The 27,495-nt window shown below is 38.1% G+C and overlaps 4 protein-coding genes and 1 pseudogene across 4 annotated transcripts; 2 read left to right on the forward strand and 3 right to left on the reverse strand.

The window, feature by feature from the left end:
* Window positions 1-1,573: 1,573 nt before the first annotated feature.
* Window positions 1,574-6,499, reverse strand: LOC119992756 (annotated as a pseudogene).
* Window positions 6,500-7,262: 763 nt separating this feature from the next.
* Window positions 7,263-9,052, forward strand: LOC119992760 (2-methylbutanal oxime monooxygenase-like). The gene is made up of 2 exons (XM_038839555.1): window positions 7,263-8,180; window positions 8,407-9,052. The coding sequence occupies exons 1-2, from the start codon at window positions 7,263-7,265 to the stop codon at window positions 9,022-9,024; spliced, it is 1,536 nt and encodes a 511-aa protein (XP_038695483.1). The 3' UTR covers window positions 9,025-9,052.
* A 2,725-nt stretch (window positions 9,053-11,777) lies between these two features.
* On the reverse strand, window positions 11,778-13,960 carry LOC119995209 (2-methylbutanal oxime monooxygenase-like). Its single transcript, XM_038841637.1, has 2 exons — window positions 13,033-13,960; window positions 11,778-12,797 (listed from the first exon to the last, which is right to left on the reverse strand). The coding sequence occupies exons 1-2, from the start codon at window positions 13,939-13,941 to the stop codon at window positions 12,180-12,182; spliced, it is 1,527 nt and encodes a 508-aa protein (XP_038697565.1). The 5' UTR covers window positions 13,942-13,960; the 3' UTR covers window positions 11,778-12,179.
* A 3,687-nt stretch (window positions 13,961-17,647) lies between these two features.
* LOC119989269 (2-methylbutanal oxime monooxygenase-like) lies at window positions 17,648-19,475 on the reverse strand. Its single transcript, XM_038834693.1, has 2 exons — window positions 18,413-19,475; window positions 17,648-18,326 (listed from the first exon to the last, which is right to left on the reverse strand). The coding sequence occupies exons 1-2, from the start codon at window positions 19,325-19,327 to the stop codon at window positions 17,709-17,711; spliced, it is 1,533 nt and encodes a 510-aa protein (XP_038690621.1). The 5' UTR covers window positions 19,328-19,475; the 3' UTR covers window positions 17,648-17,708.
* Window positions 19,476-24,732: 5,257 nt separating this feature from the next.
* LOC119995445 (valine N-monooxygenase 1-like) lies at window positions 24,733-26,686 on the forward strand. Its single transcript, XM_038841955.1, has 2 exons — window positions 24,733-25,756; window positions 25,920-26,686. The coding sequence occupies exons 1-2, from the start codon at window positions 24,758-24,760 to the stop codon at window positions 26,547-26,549; spliced, it is 1,629 nt and encodes a 542-aa protein (XP_038697883.1). The 5' UTR covers window positions 24,733-24,757; the 3' UTR covers window positions 26,550-26,686.
* The last annotated feature ends 809 nt before the right edge of the window (window positions 26,687-27,495 follow it).

Consider the following 27,495-nt stretch of genomic DNA (forward strand, 5'->3'; position numbering starts at 1 on the left):
TGATTTTTAAAACTCACGCCAACCAGAATAATTATTAAGACTCCCACGTTCTAGATATGAAAGACATAGCATAAGGTTAAGGTAATGTTCTAGTAGTGAATCTCTTTGGGACAAAATATATGAACTCGAAAGGTTCTGAGTTCGATTTCCATTAGAAGCAATATTCTTGTGCCTACGACTCAATCTATCATGTCGTCAGGTGAAAAATTTCTATATGGTGCAAGTCTGACGGTCATAATTTAGACCCATATCAAATGTTAAAATGATAAACTTTGTATTATGTATTTCTAAACACATAGTACGAGTTCGTCATTGGTTCTTAAGTCCATGAAAATATGTACTTGTATGAGAGGTGCAAATACCTTTACCCATATGGCCATATACCAATCAATTTAGGTTATACCAATCCGATGTAGGATATTAGTCTTGACAAATCCATAATTTCACCTAAAACAATTAATTAAGCATCTGCCTTAGTTAAGGCCGAAGAAAAAGAGAGAAATCACGATCACATAAATATGTACAGTATTTTGTGCATGTAATTCTTGTGCCCAAAACTTCACTTTTAACCAGAAGAAATAAATGACCCAAAAGGCAAAAGAGATCGAATTGGTTGCATATAAATAAAGAGAGCCTTAGTCCATTAATTGCAGAACTCCAAAGAATTACCAGCATTCATTTGCGAGAGAAGAAGAAGAAGAAGCAATGTCGATAGAAGCTCTAGCAATGGCGGGTGTTGACTACAGGAAATGCGACATCAAAGTTGAAGTTTTGGGACTGGAAGATCCACCACCACCACCATGTCTGCTAGAAGACCAAACTGAATGAAATATGGTAGTAGTTGAGAAGAATGAATTAGAAGCAAATGATCAAAGGAGGTTGAAAGCAAAGATGCTTGAATGGGCTAAAGCTGTTGCTTCAATCAAATCTGAGTTTTTGTTCGGGAAAGATTGTTGCAGAGAACTTCTTGTAAGGCTGGATAAACCCATATTTGATTTGGATAATGTATCCTAGCTTGTTCAAGGATAAGTACTAGAATTACCCCATCACACTTTCAGGGTCAATAACGAGGTTGCGGGGTTTTCCATATGTCCGAGATTTATCTCTGTTTATGTATTGCCCTATGCGACGTCATTTACCATCTCTTCTTCTTTATGACCGTTGGTGACAAGTGAAGTCTTGTCTTGTTTTTAGATTCTTGTACGTTTGTTACTGTTTGTTTCTTGCAGAGAAGGGGCATGTCAATATATAATGCTCTACTTCTCATCTCCCTAATTTTGCAACTTTCTGATGAATCAAATAAGCCATTAATTCTTTTTCTTGCTCACTGATTTCAGAACTCCAAAACATTTTCAATGTTTGTAAAAACTTAAATTATATATTTTTGTTGGCATTTCTGTCGAATTGAGCCGGCTGCCGACTAGTAATCTTATAAAGAAGAAAGAAATTGAAACAAGATGGACAATTAATTAAACTACAAGAGAAACTACTGTTTATTTTCATAAATTAGCTTTTAAAAAGGTGTTGGTAGCTCGCGCGAGCACACACACACATATAGTTTGCAAACGATTAATTAGTTGGATGTAGGGTACAGATGCGGAGCTAAACGAGGCTTAGCAAAAGCAATGAGTGGATTAGCCATGAAAAGATCGTTCTTAGCCTCGCTAAGATCAATCACACTCACACCATCTGGTAGTGTCCAATCAAAACACTGAAGAAGTCTCGCTAAGAGCATAGTAGTCATACAAGTACCAAGAAGAGGTGCAATGCAACCACGCCTTCCTGTACTAAACGAGATAAACCTCAAATCATGCTCTGTCAACATCACGTCTTGTTCCTTCATGTGCCTTTCTGGGTCGTATTTCAGTGGGTCCTCCCAGATTTTCGGGTTCCGACCTAGTCCATATCGACTTAGAATTGTGTGGCTTCCTTTTGGGATGAAGTAACCTGAGACGGTCGTGTCTTGAATTGACACATGTGGTAGGTTGAATGGTGCAACTGGGTGGAGCCTATACGACTCCCTTGCACATGCCTTGATGTAGTTGAGGTTTTCTATATCGGATTCTTGCACAAGCCTGTCTTTTCCGACTACCCTATCTATTTCTTCGATTGCCCTTTTGAATAGTTTAGGTTGGTTCATCAGTTCCGCTATCGCCCATTCAACGGCATTTGATGGATTATCAATCGCTGCCATGAACAACTCCTGCAAAGACAACAAATTATTTGTGTCATCGTAGTATTAGTAGTAGTAATAATAATAACGGTAATCATAACACATAGCATTTATGTGCGGAGTACCATGAGTTTTCGAGGAGCAAACTCTAAACAGGGAGCCCTCTTTAAAAAATAAAATGTCGTATGTTACTTAAATAGATTTTTTCAAGAATATGGGCCCTGGGCGACAACTCATGTCGCCCCAACCCAGGGACGTCATAGATTCTCTATATAAAACAATGAGTGAAATTGAAATAATCATACATATGTATAAAACCTTAGATTTCTATTGTGTATACAAATTAATGCATGGAGTACATAAACATCATGAACCAAATATATATAACTTACAATGGCTTGATACTTGATCTCATCTGGAGTGAGCAATGGTTTGCCATCACTATTTTTGAGAGTGATGAAAACATCAAGAAGGTCCTCCATCTCCTTCCTTTTACCAGTCCTCCATTCTTCATATCTCTCATCGATAATAGGATTTTGATAATCCTTGATAGTATTAATGGCATTCTTCACTATCTTTTCTTGTCCATCAAGATCCAACCCTCGCAGAAAAGGCAAGTAATCAGATAAAGAAAATGAGTAGGTATAATTAAGTCCCGTAAGAGCTGCCTCAACATGGTTAATCTCGTCAGGACCAGGTCCTCCATCCATCACTGGCTCCCCAAAGTATCTCCTACCAAACATCAGCTTCCTTATCACATTACCACAGTAATGTTGTGTTGCAATTCTTATGTTAACATCTTTGTTCTTCTTGTATTGGTTATGGACATAGAACACAAGATTATCACTCTCTTCAGCTCTTTTGTCATGGAGCCACTTGTGTCTTGCAACATTAATAATCTCAGACACCAAGATTTTCCTCATTTTCTTCCATTGTTCATTTAAAGGCGTAACGACTGTCCCCATGTATCCACCACTTACTGCATGCGACGACACAGAAATTGGCCGGCTGGCGAAGTTTGCATCCTGTTTCTTAAGCATTTCCCTGGCGATTTCCGGGGAAACTACAGGGATGACGTTGGTGTTTGCAAAACGAATGCAAGCGATGTCGGTGTTCATTTCCTTCATCATTTGGTTTATCCATCGGAATGTGGGCTTGAATCGGAGCATTTCGGGAACGTTGCCTAGAATAGGCCATGGAGTTGGTCCTGGAGGGAGTGGAAGGCCCTTGCTAACCTTTCTGAGTGTTGACCTTCGTTTGAGTTTCAAAATGCCAATAATGGTGACAAGGAATGCGATTATTAGGGTTTTGAGGTTAATGTTGGTAGTGGTGTTTGTGGTGGTGGAGATAAGGCTGCTAAGAGGAGCTGCGGTTGTGATGTTAGTATTCATCTTATTTTGCCCTAAAAGATGTCAGTATGGGGCTAACAAGAGGTTTGCAGGATCTTTCAACATGCTTGTATTTGTCCAGGTATATATAGGGGTTTGGTCAGGTTGCTTAAAGACCACATTTTTGTTGTGCAAAATAAAAGATGACTAAATTTATTTTCCTTTCTAGGCCAGATTAGGTGAGATTGATTTACTTTCCTAATTTTGTAAGATGTGGTATTCAGTACTGACTATTTTCCTCATGTGTTGGCCCGCGGTTTTGAAAAAACGCGGGCCAGAATATGGAATGTCCCTGCAGTTTTTGGTTGGTGGCCGTAGCCAGAATCATATTAGACATGCGGTTTGAGTTGGGATTTGGATCTCTTGGTCATCACATTAGCCAGAAAAATATACGAGTTGAAAGTAGGTGAAAAAAGATGGATGATCACTGGAACTTCCATTTTTGTTATTTATTTCCCTTTATTTGGATTTATTCTTTCTTATCTACGTAATCCTGGTTTATTTAATCTTGAGTTGTCATAGTAAAATGTGTAATTCGATCGGTTCTGTTTCATGTTGCAGGTGAAGCAACCATCTTGTCTCGAATGTGAACGATTCCCTGCCAAGTTTTGTCTTGAATGCTTGGTTGAAGAATTTAATGGTTGCAATAAAATCTATATAAAAATGGTGCTTCAAGACACGTAGTCGTTTTCTTTAATACAATATTTGTCCCCACCAAATTGTTGCATTGGGTATTGGGTTACAACAAACCCTTCTTAGGATGCAATGAAGCTTGATCTATAGACCACCTTTAGGGTTTATGGGATTACAGAATCTTCCAATTGGCTTGGAGTTTACCAATCACTTGACTGATGCACAGTTAGATAGGTTTCACGTTAAAAAGAAAAAAAGAGATTAAATTTTATTTTTCAGGAAAACCACTTCTTAGATTTTTCCCACTTTTAAATAAATAGTTCTACTTCCTAAATGTTTTGACTTTTTGTTAATGGTTCATATTTATAGCTACGAGTAGGGATGAAAACGAATCGAATAAATTTTCAATTAGAAAATACTAAAATAGTTTTCATTCAAATTATCCTATACCAAAACTGTTCCATAATTGTTTAAAAAATCATTTGAATTTTCAAAATCAAAAACTGTTTCATAATCATTTACCATCGGATACCCGTTTACCATTTAACTTTTAATATTTTTCATAAATGGTTAGATAATTGTTTCTAAACCCACAAATTCAAACTCTAACACTCCCCAAACTTGAACCCAAAAACCGAATCATACATTAAAAACAAAATAAAAGAACATAATCTAATCTAAGTATGATTATATTATTACTAAGTATGATTTGTCCGTCCAATCAAAACACTGAAGAAGCCTCGCTAAAAGCATAGTAGTCATACAAGTCCCAAGTAGAGCTACAATGCAACCGCATCTTCCAGTACTAAACGAGATAAACCTCAAATCATGCTCGTCAACATCACGTCTTGTCCGTTCATGTGCCGTTTTGGATTGTTCTTTAGTGGATCCTCCTAGATTTTTGGGTTCTGACCCAACCCATGTCGACTTAGAATTGCATGGCTTCCTTTTGGGATGAAGTAACCCGCAACAATCGTGTCCTGGATTGCCACGTGTGGCAGGTTGAATGGTGCGATTGGGTGGAGCCTGAATGACTCCCTCGCACATGCCTTAACGTAGTTGAGGTTTGCTATGTCGGATTCTTGCACAAGCATGTCTTTTCCGACCACCATATCTATTTCTTCAGTTGCCCTTTTGAGCAGTTCAGATTGATTAATCAGCTCCGCCATCGCCCATTCAATAGCATTTGATGGATTATCAACCGCTGCCATCATGATCTCCTGCATTGATAATTAAGGATAAGAAAATTACTCTTTTCATCATAATAAAAATACATAATAATAATAATACAAATTAATGCATGCATGAAAACAACTTACAGCTGCTTGATTCTTGATCTCATCTAGAGTGAGCAAGGGTTTGCCATCACCATCTTTGAGAATGATAAGAACATCAAGAAGGTCATCCATCTCCTTCCGTTGACCACTCCTCCATTCTCCATGTCTCTCATCGATAATAGGATTTTGATAATCCCTAATTGTCTTATTAGCATCCTTCGCTATCTTTTCTTGTCCATCAAGATCCAACCCTCGCAGAAAAGGCAAGTAATCAGACGCACAAAGTGAGTAGACATATTTAAGTGCCGTAAAAATTGCCTCCACATGCTTAATTTTGTCAAGACCAGGCCTTCCATCCTCCACTGTCTCCCCAAAGTATCTCCTATTAAACATCAGTTTCCTTATCACATTACCATAGTAATGTTGTGCTGCAATTCTTATGTTAACATCTTTGTTGTTCTTGTATTGGTTATGGACATAGAACACAAGATTGTCACTCTCTTCAGCTCTTTTATCATGAAGCCACTTGTGCCTTGCAGGACAAATAATCTCCGACACCAAGATTTTCCTCATTTTCTTCCATTGCTCATTGTAAGGCACAACGACTGTTGTCTTGTATCCACTGCTTATTGCATCTGCCGACACTGAAAGTGTCCCATCGGCGAAGTTCGGATCCTGCTTCTTAAGCATTTCCCGGGCGATTTCCAGACAAAATACAGGGATGAAGTTGGTGTTTTCAAAACGAATGCAAGCGATGTCGGTGTTCATTTCCTTCATTATTTGGTGTATCCATCAGAACGTCGGCTTGAAACGGAGCATTTCGGGGATGTTCCCTAGAATAGGCCATGGGTTGGTCTTGGAAGGAGTGGAAAGCCCTTGCTAACCTTTCTGAGTGTTGACCTCTGTTTGAGTTTCAAAATGCCAATCATGGTGACAAGGAACACGATTATTAGGGTTTTGATGTTGGTGTTTGTGATGGTGGAGGTAAGGATGCTAAAAGGAGATGTGGTTGTGATGTTAGTATTCATCTTGTTTTGCCCTAAAAGATGTTATTATAGGGCTAACAAGAGAAGGAATACTAAATTGCTCAACATGCTTGTATTTGGCCAGGAATATATAAAAATCACTTCTTTGTAAAATGACTAAATTGTATTTTTTTTTATCCTTGCCAGAGTAAGTGAGATTGATTATTACTTTCCTAATTTTGTATGATGCGAAAAATTAAAATGACTAAATTGTATTTTTTTCCCTTGCCAGATTAGGCGAGATTGCTTAATTGTTTTCCTAAAGTTGTGTGATGTGAAAAATTAAAATGACTAATTGGATTTTTTTTCCTTGCCAGATTAGGCGAGATTGATTAATTACTTTCCTAAGTTTGTGTGATGCGGAAAATTAAAATTAGTAAATTGTATTTTTTTTTTACTTGCCAGATTAGGTGAGATTGATTAATTACTTTCCTCAAGACTTTGGTTCAATCATCAGGTTTTGTGAACCCCTACGTTTACATCAGTCAATGGACAAGATCTACTATTGAGATAGTTGAGATCCCATCTATTGGGATCCCTAACATTTATAAAACCACGGGTGAAGCTTTAGCTTTTGTTATAAGACTGCAGCTAAAGATTTCATTACAATTATGGTCAAAATATTTGTACCAGCGGATATCCAACCGCGGGATAAGTTTTCACCTGTGGTTCTTTTAATATGTTTTCTTGCGGTTAAAACGGTGAGAAAATGTATTATTTATTGTAGTGAAGGGAGTGCGACTTGCAGTACCAAATAACAACAACAATGGCAACATTGGCCATCATTTCAGAACAATGGCTACCTACGCTAGCACTAATTCTCCTTCCAATTCTTGCTTTGCTTTTCTTCAGAGGCAATAAGAAGAAGAAGCAAGAACCAGGAGTGAAGCTCCCTCCAGGCCCTTCAAAGCTTCCAATCATTGGTAACCTCCACCAAGTTGGAAGCTTACCTTACAAGTCCTTGTGGAATTTGTCACAAAAATATGGCCCTGTAATGCAACTTCAATTTGGGAAAACCCCTGTGATTGTTCTCTCTTCGGGACAAACCGCTAAGGAAGCCATGAAAGACCATGACCTTGAGACTTGCAGCCGTCCTCGCTCGGTTGGTCCTGGAATACTTACGTATAATTTTCTTGATGTTGTCTTTGCTCCTTATTCTGATTACTGGAAAGAGATTAAAAAGCTCTTTATTACCGAGCTCTTGTCGATGAAGAGAGTTCATATGCATTGGTATGCGAGGGAGGAACAGATTGACAAGTTGATTGGTGTCCTGTCCAATGCTTCTCCAAACCCAGTGAACCTCACTGAGTTGGTGTTCAATGTCTATGATGGTTTCATTGGAACAGTTGCTTTTGGGAGGAGTTTTGGGCAGTCAGAGTTCAAACAAGGGTTTGTTGAAGTGATTAGTGGAGCCATGGACATGATGAATGGCTTCCACGCCGAGGATTTTTTCCCAACAGCAGGGAAGTTTATCGATATATTGACAGGGCAGCTTGCCAAACGTGAGAAGATTTTCAGAAACCTTGATGACTACTTCGAGAAGGTGGTTAACCAACATTTGGATCCCAACAGGCCTAAACCAGAGAGTGGCAAAGAAGACATTGTTGATATCTTGATAGGACTCATGAAAGACGAAAATGCCTCTTTTAAGCTCACCAGAGACAATCTCAAGAGTATTATCTTGGTAAACACTTAAAACTTTCAATGTATCCATTCATAGTTTAGTTTCCAAATTGCAAAATCACAATTTGGAATAATCACAAAGAAACTTTGTTTCTCACGGAACAAAGAGGTTTTGATTGGGATGATGAAGTTGACCGTGTTAACTCGTTGCAAATATAGGAGGTTACAAGTTCAATTCTCCGAGTTTGCTAATATCAATTGATCGACGTTGGCTAATATGTTTGCAGGACATATTTCTTGGGGGTATAGATACAAGCACATCGACAACAACATGGGCATTGTCAGAGATGTTAAAGAACCCAAGAATCATGAAGAAAGCACAGGAAGAGATAAGGGGAATTGTTGGCAAGGCAAACAGAGTTGAAGGCAGAGACTTAGAGAGGTTCACGTACTTGAATATGATTGTCAAGGAAACATTCAGGAAGCACCCACCATTGCCTCTATTAATCCCACATGAGTGCATCAAACACTGCAAGATTGGAGGGTATGATGTTTTCCCAGGAACAACTGTAATGATTAACGCTTATGCCATGGGAAGAGACCCAAAGTGCTGGGACAATCCCGAGGAGTTCATCCCAGAAAGGTTCGAGAATTCTGATGTTGATTTCAAGGGTTCCCATTTTGAGTTGTTGCCGTTCGGTGCTGGACGCAGGATTTGCCCTGGCTTGGCCATGGGAACCACTGCTGTGATGCACACTCTGGCGAATCTGTTATATGGGTTTGATTTTGAGCTCCCAAATGGAATGAAATTTGAAGAGTTTCCATTGATAGAGAAAGGGGGTCTCACTATCCACAACAAGCAACAACTCATTGTCATTCCTAACAAGTATCAGCCGAAGGATTAGGGCTCTGTTATGTTCTGTACTTTTCAGGTCTGCTATAATAAAATAAAACAGCATATGGTGGAAGTATCAAGTGGAAGGATTAGGGTTCTGTTCTTCTCTGTACTCTCGTTTTATGTCCTTTTCAGGACCGCAATGAAATAAAAGATCACATGCAGCCGCGCCTTTAATTTTTTTTTCATGTAACACTATAGATGATGTAGTGCGTTGGTCGTTCCCATATCCCACATCGGGTAGGTGTGAGTAAGTAGGGTGCTTTATATGTGGTGGGCAATCATTCCCTTGTAAATCGATTTTCAGGGGTGAGTTAGGCCCACTACATCATTTGGCTGGTCACAATAGACAGGATCCAAACCCCTTTACGCATGCAGGTTTCTTGTAGGCCATCAGGAATGGTAGCTATGAACATCCTTTGCTTGTATTGGGTGATGTGGTCATTAGGATTTGAGGTTGTGTCCAACATGTAGTTACATGTTGGGAAAGCTAGGGCATTTTTACCATTGCAATGACGTCAGTGATTAATTACTTTCTTAATTGTGTGATGTGAAAAATTAAAATGAACAAATTTTTTTTTCCCTTGCTAGGTTAGGTGAGATTGATTAATTATTTTCCTAATTGTGTAATGTGAAAAATTAAAATGACTAAATTCTTTTTTTTTTGTTCCTTACAAGATTAGGTGAGATTAATTAATTACTTTTTTAATATTGAGAACCGGTGTAAAATATTGGCCGCGGTTTCAAGATTGACAATCTAGACAAACAACCATTGTTGTTTCCCTCCTTCAAGCGTCTAATGGCTGAATCTGAATTTCCATTTGAAGATAAAGAGAATTATATGGGTTGCTATGTTTTCTGATTCGGGGCGTATTTCTAAAATGTTTGGGATTTTATATACTTTGGGTGTATTTATAAATATCTTAAATTTTTAGGGGTGCCCATCAAACAGACCGAATATGGAATGTCTAATAATATTTTGATTCTAAGATATAGTATTAAATGTGCACCTACCTATTTTTTGGGAGAAAAAAAGAAACGAACAAACAAATCATATTATGATGTAGATTTGATAGGAGGGAAGGAATGCATGGAATGGATAGCTAGCCCAGACCCAAATCTCTCTTGTAACATCTGGGCCTGCTCCATAGTAATTGGATCATCTGGACCCCAAATCACTGAAATAGAATATGGCCCATCCTTCAAACTACAATGGATAAGATTTAAGAACCATAAATAAATTTAGTTGTTAAACATTGCAAGGGATTCCTTTGCTTCAAGTAACTTTGAATAAGGAGCTAACTAAGAAAACAATGAATAGAGACGCAAAAACAAATAGAGATGAACTAGTCCACTTGATCAATTTATCCAGATTTAGTAGTATCCAGATTTGCAATGTTTTAACAGCTAGAAATGGCAAAACACGAGCCAGAATACGGAATGTTTCTGCCGTTTTTGGTTGGTGGCCGTAACCAGAACTGTATTAGACCTGCGGCTGGGGGGTGGAGTTTATTATGCCCCAGATTCTGAAAAAAGAAGAGAAATGATAAATGGTTTCTTGCCTTCATTGCTCTGCCTTTTGTAAAAGAGGTGCATAGTGATTTTCCTTTTAAAGACAGACAAATTTCTCTCCTGTCCTGTATGATAGCTTTGCTTCCCCATTTTTCATTTCATTATTTGTTATTTACGAAGTATCAAAATTATTGGCTCACATTGTAAACATGACCGTGATAACGTTTATTGCATCGCATGGGTGATTTTATTATTATAATTTTCTAGATAGGCCCTTGCCCAGCTTTATTTGTGCAGACCCTGTATTATCTTTTTATACTACACCTCGGCCTATTTCTCAATTGGTATATAAGGGTTATGGGTCTTTTATGTGACCTGAAATTTTCCTGTCTATTATCATCAGGTGGAGAGTTAAGTGCGTCCCACCTTAAAAAAATCGTTCAATTTTTAAAATTAAAAAAATAATATTAAAACAGTATGGCGTAAGAGCATCCACAGTAATAAACTAAATATCCAGCACTTTAAAATCATTCTCTTTCTTCTCCTCTCTCCTATGTGGCATAATTTAATTGGGTGAATGGGCCCCACAATGAATACTATTCATCAACACTTCATATATTCCGACACTTTATATTCATTTTCTCTCTCTTCCTTTTCATCATCTCTCTCTTCCTTTTCATCTTCTCTCTCTTTCTTTTCATCACCTCTCTCTTCCTTTTAATCTTCTCTCTCTTCCTTTTCATTACCTTTTTCTTCATTTTCGTCATTTCTCTCTTCACTATTCATCAACTATATATATACTTCAACTCTCAAGTATTATTTTTCCACAACTAAATTTTCAAATGTCATTTTTCACCCATTGTGCGCATGTAGCGCTATACTTATCAAAAAAGTAATATTTCAAGTACTTGAAATACACTCCATTAAACCCATTATGAACATCTAACACTTAACTTATCAATAAAATATTATCTCAAGTACTTCAAAATCATCCCATTGTGAATGCTCTAAGGTGGTCGTCAGGCAGAGTGACGCGTTTGATAGGGACAGACAATAATGCCGTCGGGCATGCGTGATGGCTGTAAGGCTGTCTCTTAATGGGGCCATTTTAATCCTTTTTTTTCAAATAATGGGGCCCATTTAATCGATGAGAGAGAATTGACTTGAGTGATACACAAAAGTTTGATAAAGTATGCATATATATATATATATTTATGCAAAGTTTTTTTATTTTTTATATATGACAATAGAAACACACATATGACATATGTACCCATTCAATTCACACACACATAATTCACACACACTCACATAATTCACACAAATACTATCAATAATGATTGAACCCTTGATCGCAAGATAGAAATATAAAAATGAGAACCAACTAAATTGACATCCGACTTGTAATAAAAATGTTAGGTTGTGTGTGGGTTGGGGCGGCTGCTGGCTTGCCGCCGTTTTAAGTGGACTTTTGTTGGCTCTTCAGGTGACGCCTAACATGATCTTTTATTTGATTGCGGTCCTGAAATGGAAAGGACATAAAACGAGAGCACAGGAAAGAACAGAACCCTAATCCTTCCACTTGATACTTCCACCGTATGATCTTTTATTTTATCATCGCAGACCTGAAAAGTACTGAACATTAACAGAGCCCTAATCCTTCGGCTGATACTTGTTAGGAATGACAATGAGTTGTTGCTTGTTGTGGATAGTGAGACCCCCTTTCTCTATCAATGGAAACTCTTCAAATTTCATTCCATTTGGGAGCTCAAAATCAAACCCATATAACAGATTCGCCAGAGTGTGCATCACAGCAGTGCTTCCCATGGCCAAGCCAGGGCAAATCCTGCGTCCAGCACCGAATGGCAACAACTCAAAATGGGAACCCTTGAAATCAATATCAGAATTCTCGAACCTTTCTGGGATGAACTCCTCGGGATTGTCCCAGCACTTTGGGTCTCTTCCCATGGCATAGGCGTTAATCATTACAGTTGTTCCTGGGAAAACATCATACCCTCCAATCTTGCAGTGTTTGATGCACTCATGTGGGATTAATAAAGGCAATGGTGGGTGCTTCCTGAATGTTTCCTTGACAATCATATTCAAGTATGTGAACCTCTCTAAGTTTCTGCCTTCAACTCTGTTTGCCTTGCCAACAATTTCCCTTATCTCTTCCTGTGCTTTCTTCATGATTCTTGGGTTCTTTAACATCTCTGACAATGCCCATGTTGTTGTGGCTGCGCTTGTATCTATACCCCCAAGAAATATGTCCTGCAAAGATATTAGCCAACGTCGGTTAATTGATATTAGCAAACTTGGAGAGTTGAACTTGTCACCTCTTGCATTTGTCAGGAGTTAACACAGTCAAATTCACCATTCCAACCAAAACTTCTTTGTTCTGTGAGAAACGAAACAGAATTTCTTCGCTATTATTCCAAATTGAACGCGATTTTGCAATTTGGAAACTAAACCATGAATGGATATATTGAAAGATAGAAGTGTTTACCAAGATAATACTCTTGAGATTGTCTCTGGTGAGCTTAAAAGAGGCACTTTCGTCTTCCATGATTCCTATCAAGATATCAACAATATCTTCTTTGCCACTCTCTGGTTTAGGCCTTTTGGGATCCAAATGTTGGTTAAGCACCTTCTCGAAGTAGTCATCGAGGTTTCTGAAAATCTTCTCACGCTTGGCGAGCTGCCCTGTCAATATATCAATAAACTTCCCCGCAGTTAGGAAAAAATCCTCGGCGTGGAAGCCATTCATCATGTCCATGGCTCCACTAATCACTTCAACAAACCCTTGTTTGAACTCTGACTGCCCAAAACTCCTCCCAAAAGCAACTGTTCCAATGAAACCATCATAGACATTGAACACCAACTCAGTGAGGTTTACTGGGTTTGGAGAAGCATTGGATAGGATGCCAATCAACTTGTCAATCTGTTCCTCCCTCTCATACAAATACATACGAACTCTCTTCATCGACAAGAGCTCGGTAATAAAGAGCTTTTTAATCTCTTTCCAGTAATCAGAATAAGGAGCAAAGACAACATCAAGAAAATTATAAGTAAGTATTCCAGGACCAACCGAGCGAGGACGGCTGCAAGTCTCAAGGTCATGGTCTTTCATGGCTTCCTTAGCGGTTTGCCCTGAGGAGAGAACAATCACAGGGGTTTTCCCAAGTTGAAGTTGCATTACAGGGCCATATTTTTGTGACAAATTCCAGAAGGACTTGTAAGGTAAGCTTCCAACTTGGTGGAGGTTACCAATGATTGGAAGCTTTAAAGGGCCTGGAGGGAGCTTCACTCCTGGTTCTTGCTTCTTCTTCTTCTTGCCTCTGAAGAGAAGCAAAGCAAGAATTGGAAGGAGAATTAAGGCTAGTGTAGGAAGCCATTGTTGTGAAATGATGGCCATTGCCTTGTGGTCTAAGTGACACCCCCTTATAATCTTATATAACAAGAAGTGAGCCGTGTAAAACTAAATTACATGCCCAGAGGTGATCGAGATCTCAGTCACCCCAGTAATAGATGTTTCATTCTCCAGTTCAATCGTCATATTTTGTGCGCCCTACACGTAGATCAATCAAGAGACAAGATCCACTAGTGGGATCCCTAACATTTTTGTTAACTGCCTGACTAAATAATTATTTTCATTGATTATGAGCAGGAACACTCAATTAGATGGTATTGGAGAAGACCATTTGTGCACCCACAGCTCAATTGTCAATGATCTTACGTTGGTTTGATTAGTAAATAAAAGAATGAATAATGAGCTGGTGCAGCCACGGCTCAATTGTCAACTGACCATTAGCATTTGTGCTATTTTGGTGATGTAATAGACCATTATTACTTTGTTTAATTTGATGAAGTATATGTTCTGGAACAACGGTAGCAGTACTAGACGTCACAGTTGAAGAGGTGTATGGCACCATTTGGTTTTGCAATTTTTCATGTCAATTAATTGTCCTCTTTTGGATCCCAATTGCTTGCTGGGACACGTTTATATTTTTTGGTTTTGGAATTTTTCATGCCAATTAATCTTCCTCTTTTGGATAAACATGGCTTATAATTAATTTCTTGACAACTAATTAATATTAGAGACACTATTGGGGACCAACACTTGCGACCCAAGACGGTACTCATCCAATCCAGCCTTTCGAAACCCTAAAAATGGAAACCCTAGGCCCTATTTTAGAGAGAAAACTAAAGTATCGAGAAATCATTGGTCATACATCATTCATATGAAATCGTGAGCATTCGGGATATATAACTGTTATGAAATCAGTTTTTTTGCCATTCCTAGTTGAGACCAACTTAGATAGTGGGATACGTAAGATTGCTTAGTGACTAACTCGTATTCTTTTTCGTGGCCACGCTTTAGTGATAGTAGAAGCTACCAAGCCAATCACTTTCCCAGGGTAGACATGTGTGGTCATACACGCAGACGCAGTACATGCACTTGCATCAATATATAAATGGATACATCGTACAAAATGACACGTAACTCGTTTATTATTATATGATGACAAAACACGTAAGCGATTTAAATGTTTTAAGTATAATAAGAATGCAAGAAATGAAAGAAAAGATGGGAGGATTTTTCATTTTTTTTCTCACCAACTTTTCTTCCAGTCGGCTGTATCAAAATCAACGAAGTACTAGATCCGGTTGGTTGTTGCCAAGGACGACCAGGGCGAGGTGTTGTAATACAGGTCCTACGCAAAATAATCAAAGAATAGAATAATAATAAGCAGTAATCGAAAACAGTAAAGAAAGAGAAAGAACACATGATTTACGTGGCTTGACAATATACCTATATTCACGGAGTCTTTGGCTAAGGTTTTAACCCTTTTATAGCACCTACTTAGATACCCAAAAATAAAATTATACCCCCACGCAAAACTTATCAACCATTTTATATCGGTTGTCTACGCTTTTCTCTCGCACAACTTCCCCTTTCCCTAACGTATCAAATTCCCAATAATAAGGTTATTTCTCTCTTCTTTATCCAACTAATGTGTTTATCTACAATGGATCAATATCAAGTCATCAACAATGAAACTCGACCACCAATCTTAGGATCGGGCAGCTTAGACCTAATATGTTAACAAGTCAAAGCAAGCATAGACAAATATAAAAGAGTGAAGGGAAGAGAGATGATAATAGTGTTTAGAGTGGTTCAGAGACTTCACCAAGTCTTACATCCACTACCTAAACAACAGCTGTCTTTGCTTTCGAATCCACTATTTGTGCTAAGAACTGAGAAGTAAAATTAGAACAATATGTGTTGAGAACTGAGAAGTAAAAATAAGGTAGTTATTTTTCTAGCCATCAGATTGATCTGATGGCTGGTATTGTTCACTGGAGGGTCCAGTGTTTTTTTGACACTGGACCTCCCCTCAATCTGTCCTGGATTCGGTTGAACAAATATGGAGAACTCCTCCAGAAAATAAATTCCTTTGAATAAGGAAACTCATTTCTCTTTTGAAAGTTGAACCTGAAATATGTAAATGGTGTGCTACATCAACTTATGCTTGCAAATTCAAAGGAGTTTCATGCTTTGCACATAAGTTAGTCAATATAAATTTAATTTGAAAATTTAATTTAAACACAAGACAATTTAGATTTATCATTTAAAAATAGGCATGTCAAATTTTATGGCAATTGGATGTCATTTGAATGAAAAATAAGAATTGCACCCGATTAGGGTTCCTAGTTCCTGAATTACTAAGTAACATTGCATACACGTCAAATTCAATCATGTTGCACATAAATTCAAACATATAATCAAATAGTACAAATTGTTTGATCATCAATTTTTTTTTTTAAATGTAGGATCTTTGATTCAACAGAAACATGACTTCTTCAATAGTTTTTTGTTTTCTTTTGATAATTCTGATAAATTTTATTGAGAGAGGGCTAAGGAGAATTATAAACCAACACAGCAATGGGAGAAAACAAATCCACAACCAGAACCCAAAGAACTTAAACCCAGTTGCAACCCATAGAGGGAAAAAAGAAGAAGAAGAAGAAGACCACCTTTCCTAAAATGTAACTGAAGAATAGCGACCTCAAAACAGCCCACAAGCAAGGCCATACATCTACTTGCCCAAAGGGAAATTGACACAGTAACCTCATTGGTTAAAAAACAAGTGAGAGGCTGGGCGCCAATGTCTTGGCGCAATGCGAATTGATTGACTATTTTACAACTACGTCAAGAAAGCTTGAAATCCACTAATAAAGTTGAGAAAAATCTAAGAAATATTTTTAATTTATTATCAAAGATTATTTTGTCGAAAACGGTTACAACGCTATAAATACTAAAATTATAAAACCTTAGTAGACAAAAAATACCAAAAATACTAATAGCAAAATTAAAATACTAGAATTCTAAATTGTTACTCAAAATAAAATTCATAATCATTAAATACCAACAATTCCTAATAATTCTAGAAAATACTGAATCTTGTCCTACCTTAAGGCTCTTTTCACTTGGAAAATAACTCATTTTTGAGTTCAGATGTACATGAAAATAATTTTCTCAGAAAAGAAACTCATGTACAACTTTTTTTTTTTTGGTAGATCAGATATATTATTAAAGAAGGCTTTATGCAAGTTTAAAAGGAAGCCCCAAGGCAAACAACAGTAGTGAATGTCACTATTACAGACATAGATCTTCCACTATGACTCATACTCTAAATAGACAACATGCAGACCCGTGCAAGCCTTCTCCAAAACTCAGCTCAAAGGAACCATGTTATGCAGACCATGCTGTCATCATTTCGCTTCTGTCGACACCATTCTTGGCCAAAAAGTCCACAACTCCGTCAGCCTCTCTCCACGTGTGAATGAATTCGACATTAGCAAGAGTCTCAACAATATTAATTATGGCATTGCAGTCTTGATCCAGCTTCCATGGAGAGGGGGAACATTCGAAGTCTTCGAACGTCCGTGCCAGAGGTACTGAGTTTGTTCCTTAGGGCGTTTTCCATAAATAAAAAAGTTTCTGTGACATGCACAAATGATACTTTAGTAATCTTCACAGGGGTGTGATGTTAATCGCAGGATGAGAGAGTTTGTGAGAACTGAGAAGAGAGAGTATGTCAATTGTGTCACATTATTTGCATATTATCTTTATTTCATTGATGACTTCAAAATGACTTAAAAGTACAAGAAAAAGCCCTAATCTTTCCACTGATACTTCTTGGGAATGACAATGAGGTCTTGCTTGTTGTGGATAGTGAGGCCACCTGTTTCAATCAATGGAAAGTCTTCAAATTTCATCCCATTTGGGAGCTCATAATCAAACCCATAAAGCAGATTAGCCAGAGTGTAGAGCACAGCAGTGGTTCCCATAGCCAAGCCAGGGCAAATCCTGCGCCCAGCACCAAACGGCACCAACTCAAAATGAGCCCCTTTGAAATCAACATCAGAGTTCTCAAACCTTTCTGGGAAGAACTCATCCGGATTTTTCCAGCATTTTGGGTCCCTTCCGACGGCATAAGTGTTGGTGAGTATAGTTGTTCCTGGGAAAACATCATACCCACTAATCTTGCAGTGTTTGATGCACTCGCGTGGGATTAACAGAGGCACTGGTGCGTGCTTCCTGAATGTTTCCTTGACAATATTTTTCAAGTATGTGAATTTCTCAATGTCGCTTCCTTCTACTCTTTTTGCCTTACCAACAATCCCCCTTACCTCTGCTTGCGCCTTGTTCATGATTCTTGGGTTTTTCAGCATCTCTGAGAATGCCCAGGTTGTTGTGACTGAGCTTGTATCTATACCCCCAACAAATACGTCCTGCGAAGATATTAGTGAATGTTGGTCAATTGATATGAACTTGTAGTGTTTGATAAAATGTCTGTGAGAAAGATAGAACAGTTTACCAAGAGAATGGCCTTGACATGTTCTCTGGTGAGCTTAAAAGAGGCGTTTTGATCGTTCATGAGTTCGATCAAGACATCAACAATGTCTTGATTGCTACTATCTGGTTTTGGCCTATTGGGATCCATATGTTGGTTTAGCACCTTCTCGAAATAGCCATCAAGAACTTTGAAGGTCTCCTCACGCTTGGCGAACTGTCCAGTCACCATATCAATGAATCTTCCTGCTGTTGGGAAGTAATCCTCGCAATGGAAGCTGCTCAACATGTCCATGGCTGAACCAATCACTTTAACAAACCCCTGTTTGAATTCCAATTGCCCATAATTTCTCCCAAAAGCAACTGTTCCTATGATGCCATCAATGACATTGAACACCAACTCAGTAAGGTTCACTGGGTTTGGACCAGCATTGGACAGGATACCAATCAACTTTTCAATCTGTTCCTCCCTCGCATACCAATACATATGAACTCTCTTCATCGACAAGAGCTGGAAAATGAAGAGCTTTCTCATCTCCCTCCAGTAATCAGAGTAAGGAGAGAGTGCCACATCTAGAAAGTTATAAGAAAGCTTGCCCGGACCAACGGAGAGAGGTCGGCTACAAGTCTCAAGGTCATTGTCTTTCATGACCTCCCTAAAGGCTTGGGCTGATGAGATAACAACTGCAGGGGTTCTGCCAAGTTGAAGTCGCATTACAGGGCCATATTTTTGTGACAAATTCCACAAGGACTTGTAAGGTAAGCTTCCAACTTGGTGGAGATTACCAATGATTGGAAGCTTTGAAGGGCCTGGAGGGAGCTTCACTCCTGGGTCTTGCTTCTTCTTCTTCTTGCCTCTGAAGAGAAGCAAAGCAAGAATTGGAAGGAAAATTAGGGCTAGTGTAGGAAGCCATTGTAGTGAAATGATGGCCATTGTCATTGCTGTTTGTTATGTAGTATTTGTTCTAATTGCTGGATGCCCAAATACTGCAAGACGCACTCCCTTATATATACAAAGGAGTGAGCCATCTGAACCAGAAATATCTGTGAAAGAATGTATTTATGAAAAAGAGTCATCAATTTTCATTGTTGCTTTGCATATATATAGTACCTGTTTGTTACAGTTTACTATTAACATACTAAAATCAAGCAAATATTGGATGAAAAATCGCATTATTGTAGTGATTTTGGAGCCCTCATTGATCATCATTTCTCCTATACTAATTCAAGCCCTACAGCAGCTGCAGTGGTTGCTTTGTGAATATATGAAAAACCAAACAAGCAGAAGAATGATAGAGCACATCCACAATGCACATTCATGTGGTTGGTTACTTGTCAATTCCAGCTGTTTTGTCAACAATTGGCAGAGGTGAGAAGAGGATTGTGCATAGCATCCAAAAACCAGAAAGCTTTGAGTTGCAGAGGAAAAGTGCATTTCCTATTTGGATCAGTAGATGTCCAGCGGGTCGATTTGTTCCAACAATGAAACTGAGATTTGAAATTATTGTGACTTGTGTTGACAACAGGGCCGACCCTAACGCTATGTTTGGTTAGTCATGTTAATGGAAATGGGAATAAGAATGAGAATTATTTGAATTTTGATATTTGATTGGCGAAGGAATTGAGGAAGAATAGGTATGAAAATAGTTCATAAAAGACTATATTTATTCCTTTGATGATACAATTTCATTATTATCCCTTTAATGATAAATTGCTTCTCTGTTTGTCTAAAATTGTATTTGAGGTAGCTTCTTAATTTGCCAAGTGAATTACTAAGAAAAAAAATAATTAAAGATTTAGATTGGGTACAACTGACGATTTGACAAATATAAATAACAATATATTACAATTATATATATGAACTTGGGCCGAAGTTAAATGAAGAGGAGAACTTGACTATGAGAACAAAACCCAATCAAGGCCCAAATAGAAGCCTTAGAATCCAAGTATCTTAGCCCAAAGTCCCAAACCAATAGCTAAATAATCAGCTACTGGCACTGAGGCATCACTCGAATTCGAAGTAGTAGTATCGTAACAATCCAGAAGGTAGCAGCAGCTGTGAAAGCTCGAGACAAGTAGACAACCATCATTCAGAAGGGCGAAGAAGATGAGATAAAAGAAGGAATGAGTGAGTGGCGAAGAAAATGATCTATGTCCATGGGTCTTGTTGTCATTTTAGACCTAAACCATATTCCGTTTTGCCCTGTACTTTCACTTCCGAGGTCCAAAGCTGGAAGGTTCAATTCCGGATAGGAACGGAACTTGTGGTTCCATTCCCATACAAAAGGCATAATCAAACATATAAATTTGCTTTGAAATGGAATTGAACATTCCGGTTCTGAGCTAGAATGGTGTAACCAAACATAGTGTTAAGTGTTTTGCTTAAAACAATATCCTAAAGCGTTGTCCTTAAAAACATATTTTTTTTCCATGGGACTTTAGCTTGTGCAGTTAACCTCCTTTGTTGGTGTTATAATCAGGATTACGACTCAAGTGGGCACTCAGATGTGTCATTACAACCCACCCAAGTATCTTTGAAGTCACCATTAGTTGATATTTATAGACGCAACTGGACGTCTGACTGTTAAGGCATGGTCCTCAAGCATCATTGGAGGTTCACGAGGGTCTGAGAGTTTGATTAAGTATGGGTAAGGTGTTAAACACTCCACAGTGCCTGTCTGAGTTGGACAGTTGCCATCCAAGAGAAAAAGTTCTGAATCCTTCCATGATTAGAGAAAACATATACATAAATATTTACAATTTAAATATACAAAAAACAAAAGAGATTGGGGGTCATTCGGACCAGATGTTCAACGTAGTGCCTATCTGAGTTGGACAGTTACCATCCAAGAGAAAAAGTTCTGAATCCTTCCATGATTAGAGAAAATATATACATAAATATTTACAATTTAAATATACAAAAAACAAAAGAGGTTGGGGGTCATTCGGACCAGATGTTCGACTTGGAGTCCTATGCGAATCTATGAATCCTTCCATGATTAGAGAAAACATATACATAAATATTTACAATTTAAATATACAGAAAACAAAAGAGGTTGAGGGTCGTTCGGACCACATGTTCCAGTCGAAGTCCTATGCGGATCTATGATCAGAGTGCATGCAGACTATCAAGTGATGGCGTCGCGGGGCCTTGTTGTTGGGGAAAGCGCGATGTGTACGTGGTAAGGAGCAAGAAGATGTATGCATGCGAGATTAACTTATGCATAGTGATGTGGGGGATGAAAGAGATGTATGGGTAGAAGGGTAAAACGTGAGACACTGTCCATCTCCGAATGGATGGATGAGGGATACGAAAGACGCATTATGGGATGCATTGTATATGACCACATATTTTTGGAAAAAAAATATTAATATTATAGTAGCCCTACACCCATTTAAGTAATATGAAATTTAATTTTGCTTTTTAAGAGGGTACTTTTTAAAAGTTAGCCAAAGGCCCTAAAGACTCAAATACGCCACTAATTGTTGTGCTCATCCTCTATCTTGATGTTTTTGCTTTGGGAGGGTGGTTGTTCTGGTTTTCGGGTCTTGTATAGCTAGAGGCTTTGTATCTCTATCAAGGCTTGTATTTAATCTCTCTTTCATTAGCAATAAATTATCTCAAATTTATCCAAAAAAGAACACCAAATTGGTACGTTAAGGTTGTTTTCAAGTTATAAAAACCATGTTACTCTGGTGCAGGCCCTACCGACCAGTTTGGAATGTTGAGGGTGTGTTTCACAATTTTATAACCTTATTATTCTGCCGCCGGCCCTAGTGGTCCTTGGCAACAACCAGATGGGATCCATGTGTTCTAATAATCTAAGATCAATCTGGAGTACTGTTGTTGTCTTGTTGACATTGGTGGCAGACTTTCATTCGTTGATGTTGTCATGTTGATTCAGCAGATTGCATCTTTCTTTTGTTTTTTGTTTTTTTTATTCATTTTTGGCATGCTTATTTATTTTATTTTTTTGAAAAGATCTCTTGACCTGAATATATTTCACTAGCCCCAGTAAATCGGCAAAATGAAATGGAGGCTTCTACAAGGCACTCGTGCCACCTGTAAATGGATTACAATCCAATAAACTATGAAAGCACAGCCATGAACTTAACAAAAGAACCATGGACTTTAATTCCTCTGCCTGCTAAATTCTATTAATATGAAACTTCATAGTTGATTTTATCACTAGACTCATTCATGATGCCATATGGTCAGCATTCTTTCTACATCTTAATTGTCTTAATTTTCTGCTCATAAATTAGATTGGACAATGATTTTGTTGTCAAATACTGATATTAGCTATCGATTGTCATGGTTCAAGATACTCATTCTTCAGTAATTAAACTCTCATTGTTTGTGGTCGTTATATATTCTTTGAAACTCTACATTTGCCATTTACATGCATGCTTCTGTATCAGACAAAATAATAATGTAATAATCCGTGGCGTAACGCAGGTCTGTTGCTAGTTAACTTTAAAGCTTTAAAGTTCATAGTAACAACTAAACTCCCGCGCATTCTTATTAACTTTAAAGTTTTCCATGTGATCGGACCTCTATTTTGAGGTCCTAATATCATCTAATTAGGAGGTTCTAGTGCTTATAGTAATGCATTTGTGTTTAAATAAAGTAATTTTACCCTTATACATGTTTCCCGTTGGTTTTGCAGGAAATCGGGCTTAAATGACTGAATTGGGCACCTTTGGAGCTGAAAGAAGAAGCTGGGATTCAGCAAGTGTCCGGACACCTGTCCGGACACCTAAAGTGCCGTCCGGACGCTTTCTTCACAAATTGAGACAGGGGCTTCAAAGTTGATGGACGCATGAAGTGTCCGGACACCCGTCCGGACACCTGTCCGGACACCACCGCGGAACTGCAATTTTTTCTGCACAACATTTCAAGGGCATTTGGGGTAAATCATGTATGTAACCAATGGGGAACGTTTGTATAAGGGTAGTTAGGTATTTTCAATGGTAAAAGGAGGAGAAAACCCTAAGATTTCTTCTTCCTTGAGATAATTCATTCATTCACAACATCTAGCCTCCATAGTTTTTCTCTCTTTCTCTCTCTAGGGTTTTACTTAGTTCTTGTGATCTTGATTGTAAACATTGGTTTTCATCTATAAAATTGATGTTTATTCTCATTATAATGAGTGGCTAAGTTCCCTTTCTAGTTTCTAGTCCCGAACGGTGGGTGCAAGGTTTCGATTACTCAAGGTATGCTCAAAGAATCGTAGCTTCGATTTCTCTCTTTTAATTTCGTGATAGTTGTGTGATTGGATCTATGGGAATGACATATTTGATTGTATTCTTGGATTGTCTAGTCTAGGGATTGCATCTAATGTGTTCGATCGAGAATTGTTAAATCCATTGCATGATTTCCTTAATTAATTGAGTTTTCCATTGCATAGCTATTAATTATGTGTATTGATGATGGGGTTTTGGGTTAATTTAGGAATGTGCATGGGAGAGTTATGGTTAATTGATCTTTGAGTGTGAAACTAGGGTGTTAGCCAAGCCGAGCCCCAAGGGGGAACATTAATCCATAATATTAGGTGCTTATCCCTTTGCGTTCATCGTAGATTAAGAGACCCGATGGCCTACATGTATGAATTGAAGTCTTATATCCCAATTCTCTTTGCATATTCATGATTGATAGTATCACACAATGCATTGTGTATGGTTGTGTGTGTTTGCAATGATACCTTGAGTATGAGAACCGAGTAGCCACCGGGACGGACTAGAGACTAGGTTTTTAATTAATTGTTTTAAATCCAATTTGTGCTTACTTTGATTACAAAATCGCTCATGCTACCGAGTCATTCGGCCCATTTCTTTTACTTGCTTTTATTTGATATTCATTGTGTTTATTAGTGTTAGCTAGTCATTTGCATATCATTCACTTCAAATTTGCATTGCTTCCTCGTGGATCGATACCGGACTCACCGGTTTATTACTTGACGATACCCTACACTTGGGGTAAGTACACACACACTTTGGTGTCGGTCACCATGCAAAAATAAAATTAAAAAAACACACTTTAAAGCTTTTAAAAAGCTTACGTGTTTAATTTGTCATGATATAATAAACGAGTTACGTGCCATTCGTGTATGATGTATCCATTCATGCATGCATGTGCACCACGTTGTGTACGACAAATAGTATACGTTCCTGTCATGGAATCCTGGCCACAAAAAAAAAATTACAATTTAGTCTTTTTAATATCTTTATTCACAATTAAAAAAAAAATTTTAAGCAAACTGACCTAACCCTAGCTATATATACCTGGCCAAATACAAGCATGTTGAGCCACTTAATATTAATCCTTCTCTTATTAGCCTTACACTTGCATCGTTTAGAGAAAAACAAGATGTCTACTAACATCACAATCGCAGCTCCTCTTAGCATCCTTGCCTCCACCACCACAAACACCACTACCAACAGCAACTTCAAAGCCCTAATACTCGCATGCCTTGTCTCCATTATTGGCATTTTGAAACTCAAACGAACGTTAACACTTAGAAAGGTTAGCAAGGGCCTTCCACTCCCACCAGGACCCACCCCATGGCCTATTCTAGGCAACATCCCCGAAACCCTCCGTTTGAAGCCCACATTCCGATGGATACACCAAATGATGAAGGAAATGAACACCGACATCGCTTGCATTCGTCTTGCAAACACCAACATCATCCCTGTACTTTGCCCGGAAATCGCCCGGGAAATGCTTAAGAAGCAGGATGCGAACTTCGCCGACCGGCCTCTTTCGGTGTCGGCACATGCATTAAGTGGTGGATACATGACGACAATCGTTGTGCCTTACAATGAGCAATGGAAGAAAATGAGGAAAATCTTGGTGTCCGAGATCATATGTCCTGCTAGGCACAAGTGGCTTCATGACAAGAGAGCTGAAGAGAGTGATAACCTCGTCTTCTATGTCCATAACCAATACAAGAACAACAAAGATGTCAACATAAGAATTGCAACACAACATTACTGTGGTAATGTGATGAGGAAGATGTTGTTTAGTAGGAGATACTTTGGGGAGCAAACGAAGGATGGTGGGCCTGGACCTGATGAGATTAAGCATGTTAAGGCCGTTTTTACGGCAATTAATTATATATACTCATTTTGTATATCTGATTACTTGCCTTTTCTGCGAGGGTTGAATCTTGATGGACAAGAAAAGATAGTGAAGGATGCGAATAAGACAATTAGGGATTATCAAAATCCTATAATTGATGAGAGATATGAAGAATGGAGGACTGGTCAACGCAAGCAGATGGAGGACCTTCTCGATGTTCTTATCACTCTCAAAGACGATGATGGCAAACCCTTGCTCACTCCAGATGAGATCAAGAACCAAGCTGCTGTAAGTCTTTCTTTCTATATATGTATAGCAGCTTGGTTCATGTGATTCCATATACATATCATCTATTATTATTGTTGTTGTTTTTTTACTATTATTTTTTATAATGTATTTTTGTTATGATAGGATGCACAAACAATTTTCTTATCTTTATTTGTCAATGCAGGAGCTTATGATAGCATCCATTGATAATCCATCAAACGGTGTTGAATGGACAATGGCGGAATTGATAAATCAACCTGAACTGCTCAAAAGGGCAACCGAAGAAATAGATAGGGTGGTCGGAAAAGACAGACTTGTGCAAGAATCCGACATAGCAAACCTCAACTACGTCAAGGCATGTGCAAGGGAGTCATTCAGGCTCCACCCATTGTCTCCATTCAACGTACCACACGTAGCAATTCAGGACACCATTGTCGGGGGTTACTTCATCCCAAAAGGAAGCCATGCAATATTGAGTCGATATGGGCTGGGTCGAAACCCAAAGGTCTGGAAGGACCCACTGAAGTACGACCCAGAACGGCACATGAACGGACAAAATGTGATGCTGACAGAGCATGATTTGAGGTTTATCTCATTTAGTACTGGAAGGCGCGGTTGCATTGGGGCTCTTCTTGGGACTTGTATGACTACTATGCTTTTAGCAAGGCTTCTTCAGTGTTTTGATTGGACACCACCTGATGGTTCAACTAAGATTGATCTTAGCGAGGCTGAGGACGAGCTTTTCCTGGTTAACCCACTCACAGCTTTTGCCAAGCCTCGTTTGGCTCTGCATCTATACCCTACATCCAACTAATGAATCATTTTCAAACTATGTGTGTGTGTCTGTACGAGCTTGCAAGGCCCTTTTAAAAGTTATTATTGGAAAATAAAATTAGTAGTATTGATGTTATCACCTTGAAGGATATGTCTTTAATGGTTGTTGTCAATGAATTACTGAGAAATTATGAGACTCTTTTATTTTAAGTAAATATTATTCACTATTAACAAACCTAATGAGAAAAGAAAAATTGAAAGAACGACAATCAATTACACGTGAACGTAAAAATCATGAAATTATCAATTTTCAGTTTTGAATAGTTTTGTTCAACCAACCAACGTGATGTAATAATAATAAACTTATCAAATTACTAATTAATAGGAATATTTAAATTTGTTTGATTTAAGTGTACAAACCATACCATATATATATATCTAAGGCATTCTGGAATTTGGTTTCCAAAATTAGGAAAGCATGTATACAAAATTTTTAATGGCAATTTCACTACACAGAATTATACATTGTAGATAAAATATTAGTTGCATAAAGAAGAGAGAGATATCTATGGAATTATTATTATTACATTATTATGACTTGTATTTGTTGAATGCTTGGGAAGAAAAAACCATTGCCAAACGGTGTCGTGTTTATGCAAACAAGAAGATTGGCATGATAAATCTTTCTATGTATATCATCGATCTCTTATTATGATCGAATTCCAACAGTTTCAATCTTTTTCAACTCGAGTCACTTTCTTCACACTATGCGTATTTAGTAATCAAAGAGCGGAGTTTTATGGGGGTGTGCCACCACTTTATTTTTTAAGAAAAAAATTACTATAAAATTACTATTATTTTTGCCCCCATAAAATTAGTTACTTTGACTCTAGTCCCTCCAAATATAAACAATTCTACTTGCACCCACAATTACTTTTCACATTAGCATAAATACACCCCCACTTGGGATGAATACTGAATCCTAT

The sequence above is a fragment of the Tripterygium wilfordii genome, chromosome 3 (assembly GCF_013401445.1).
Source record: "Tripterygium wilfordii isolate XIE 37 chromosome 3, ASM1340144v1, whole genome shotgun sequence".
Classification (NCBI taxonomy): Eukaryota; Viridiplantae; Streptophyta; class Magnoliopsida; order Celastrales; family Celastraceae; genus Tripterygium; species Tripterygium wilfordii.

Bases quoted from the DNA above. Each gene is read 5' to 3' on its own strand.
- LOC119989269 (XM_038834693.1), bottom strand. From the start codon at position 19,327: ATGACAATGGCCATCATTTCACTACAATGGCTTCCTACACTAGCCCTA. The intron at 18,327-18,412 runs GTAAACTGTTCT...ATATCTTCGCAG, and splicing joins ATGTCAAGGCCATTCTCTTG to GACGTATTTGTTGGGGGTAT.
- LOC119995445 (XM_038841955.1), top strand. From the start codon at position 24,758: ATGTCTACTAACATCACAATCGCAGCTCCTCTTAGCATCCTTGCCTCC. The intron at 25,757-25,919 runs GTAAGTCTTTCT...TTGTCAATGCAG, and splicing joins AGATCAAGAACCAAGCTGCT to GAGCTTATGATAGCATCCAT.
- LOC119995209 (XM_038841637.1), bottom strand. From the start codon at position 13,941: ATGGCCATCATTTCACAACAATGGCTTCCTACACTAGCCTTAATTCTC. The intron at 12,798-13,032 runs GTAAACACTTCT...ATATCTTTGCAG, and splicing joins ATCTCAAGAGTATTATCTTG to GACATATTTCTTGGGGGTAT.
- LOC119992760 (XM_038839555.1), top strand. From the start codon at position 7,263: ATGGCAACATTGGCCATCATTTCAGAACAATGGCTACCTACGCTAGCA. The intron at 8,181-8,406 runs GTAAACACTTAA...ATATGTTTGCAG, and splicing joins ATCTCAAGAGTATTATCTTG to GACATATTTCTTGGGGGTAT.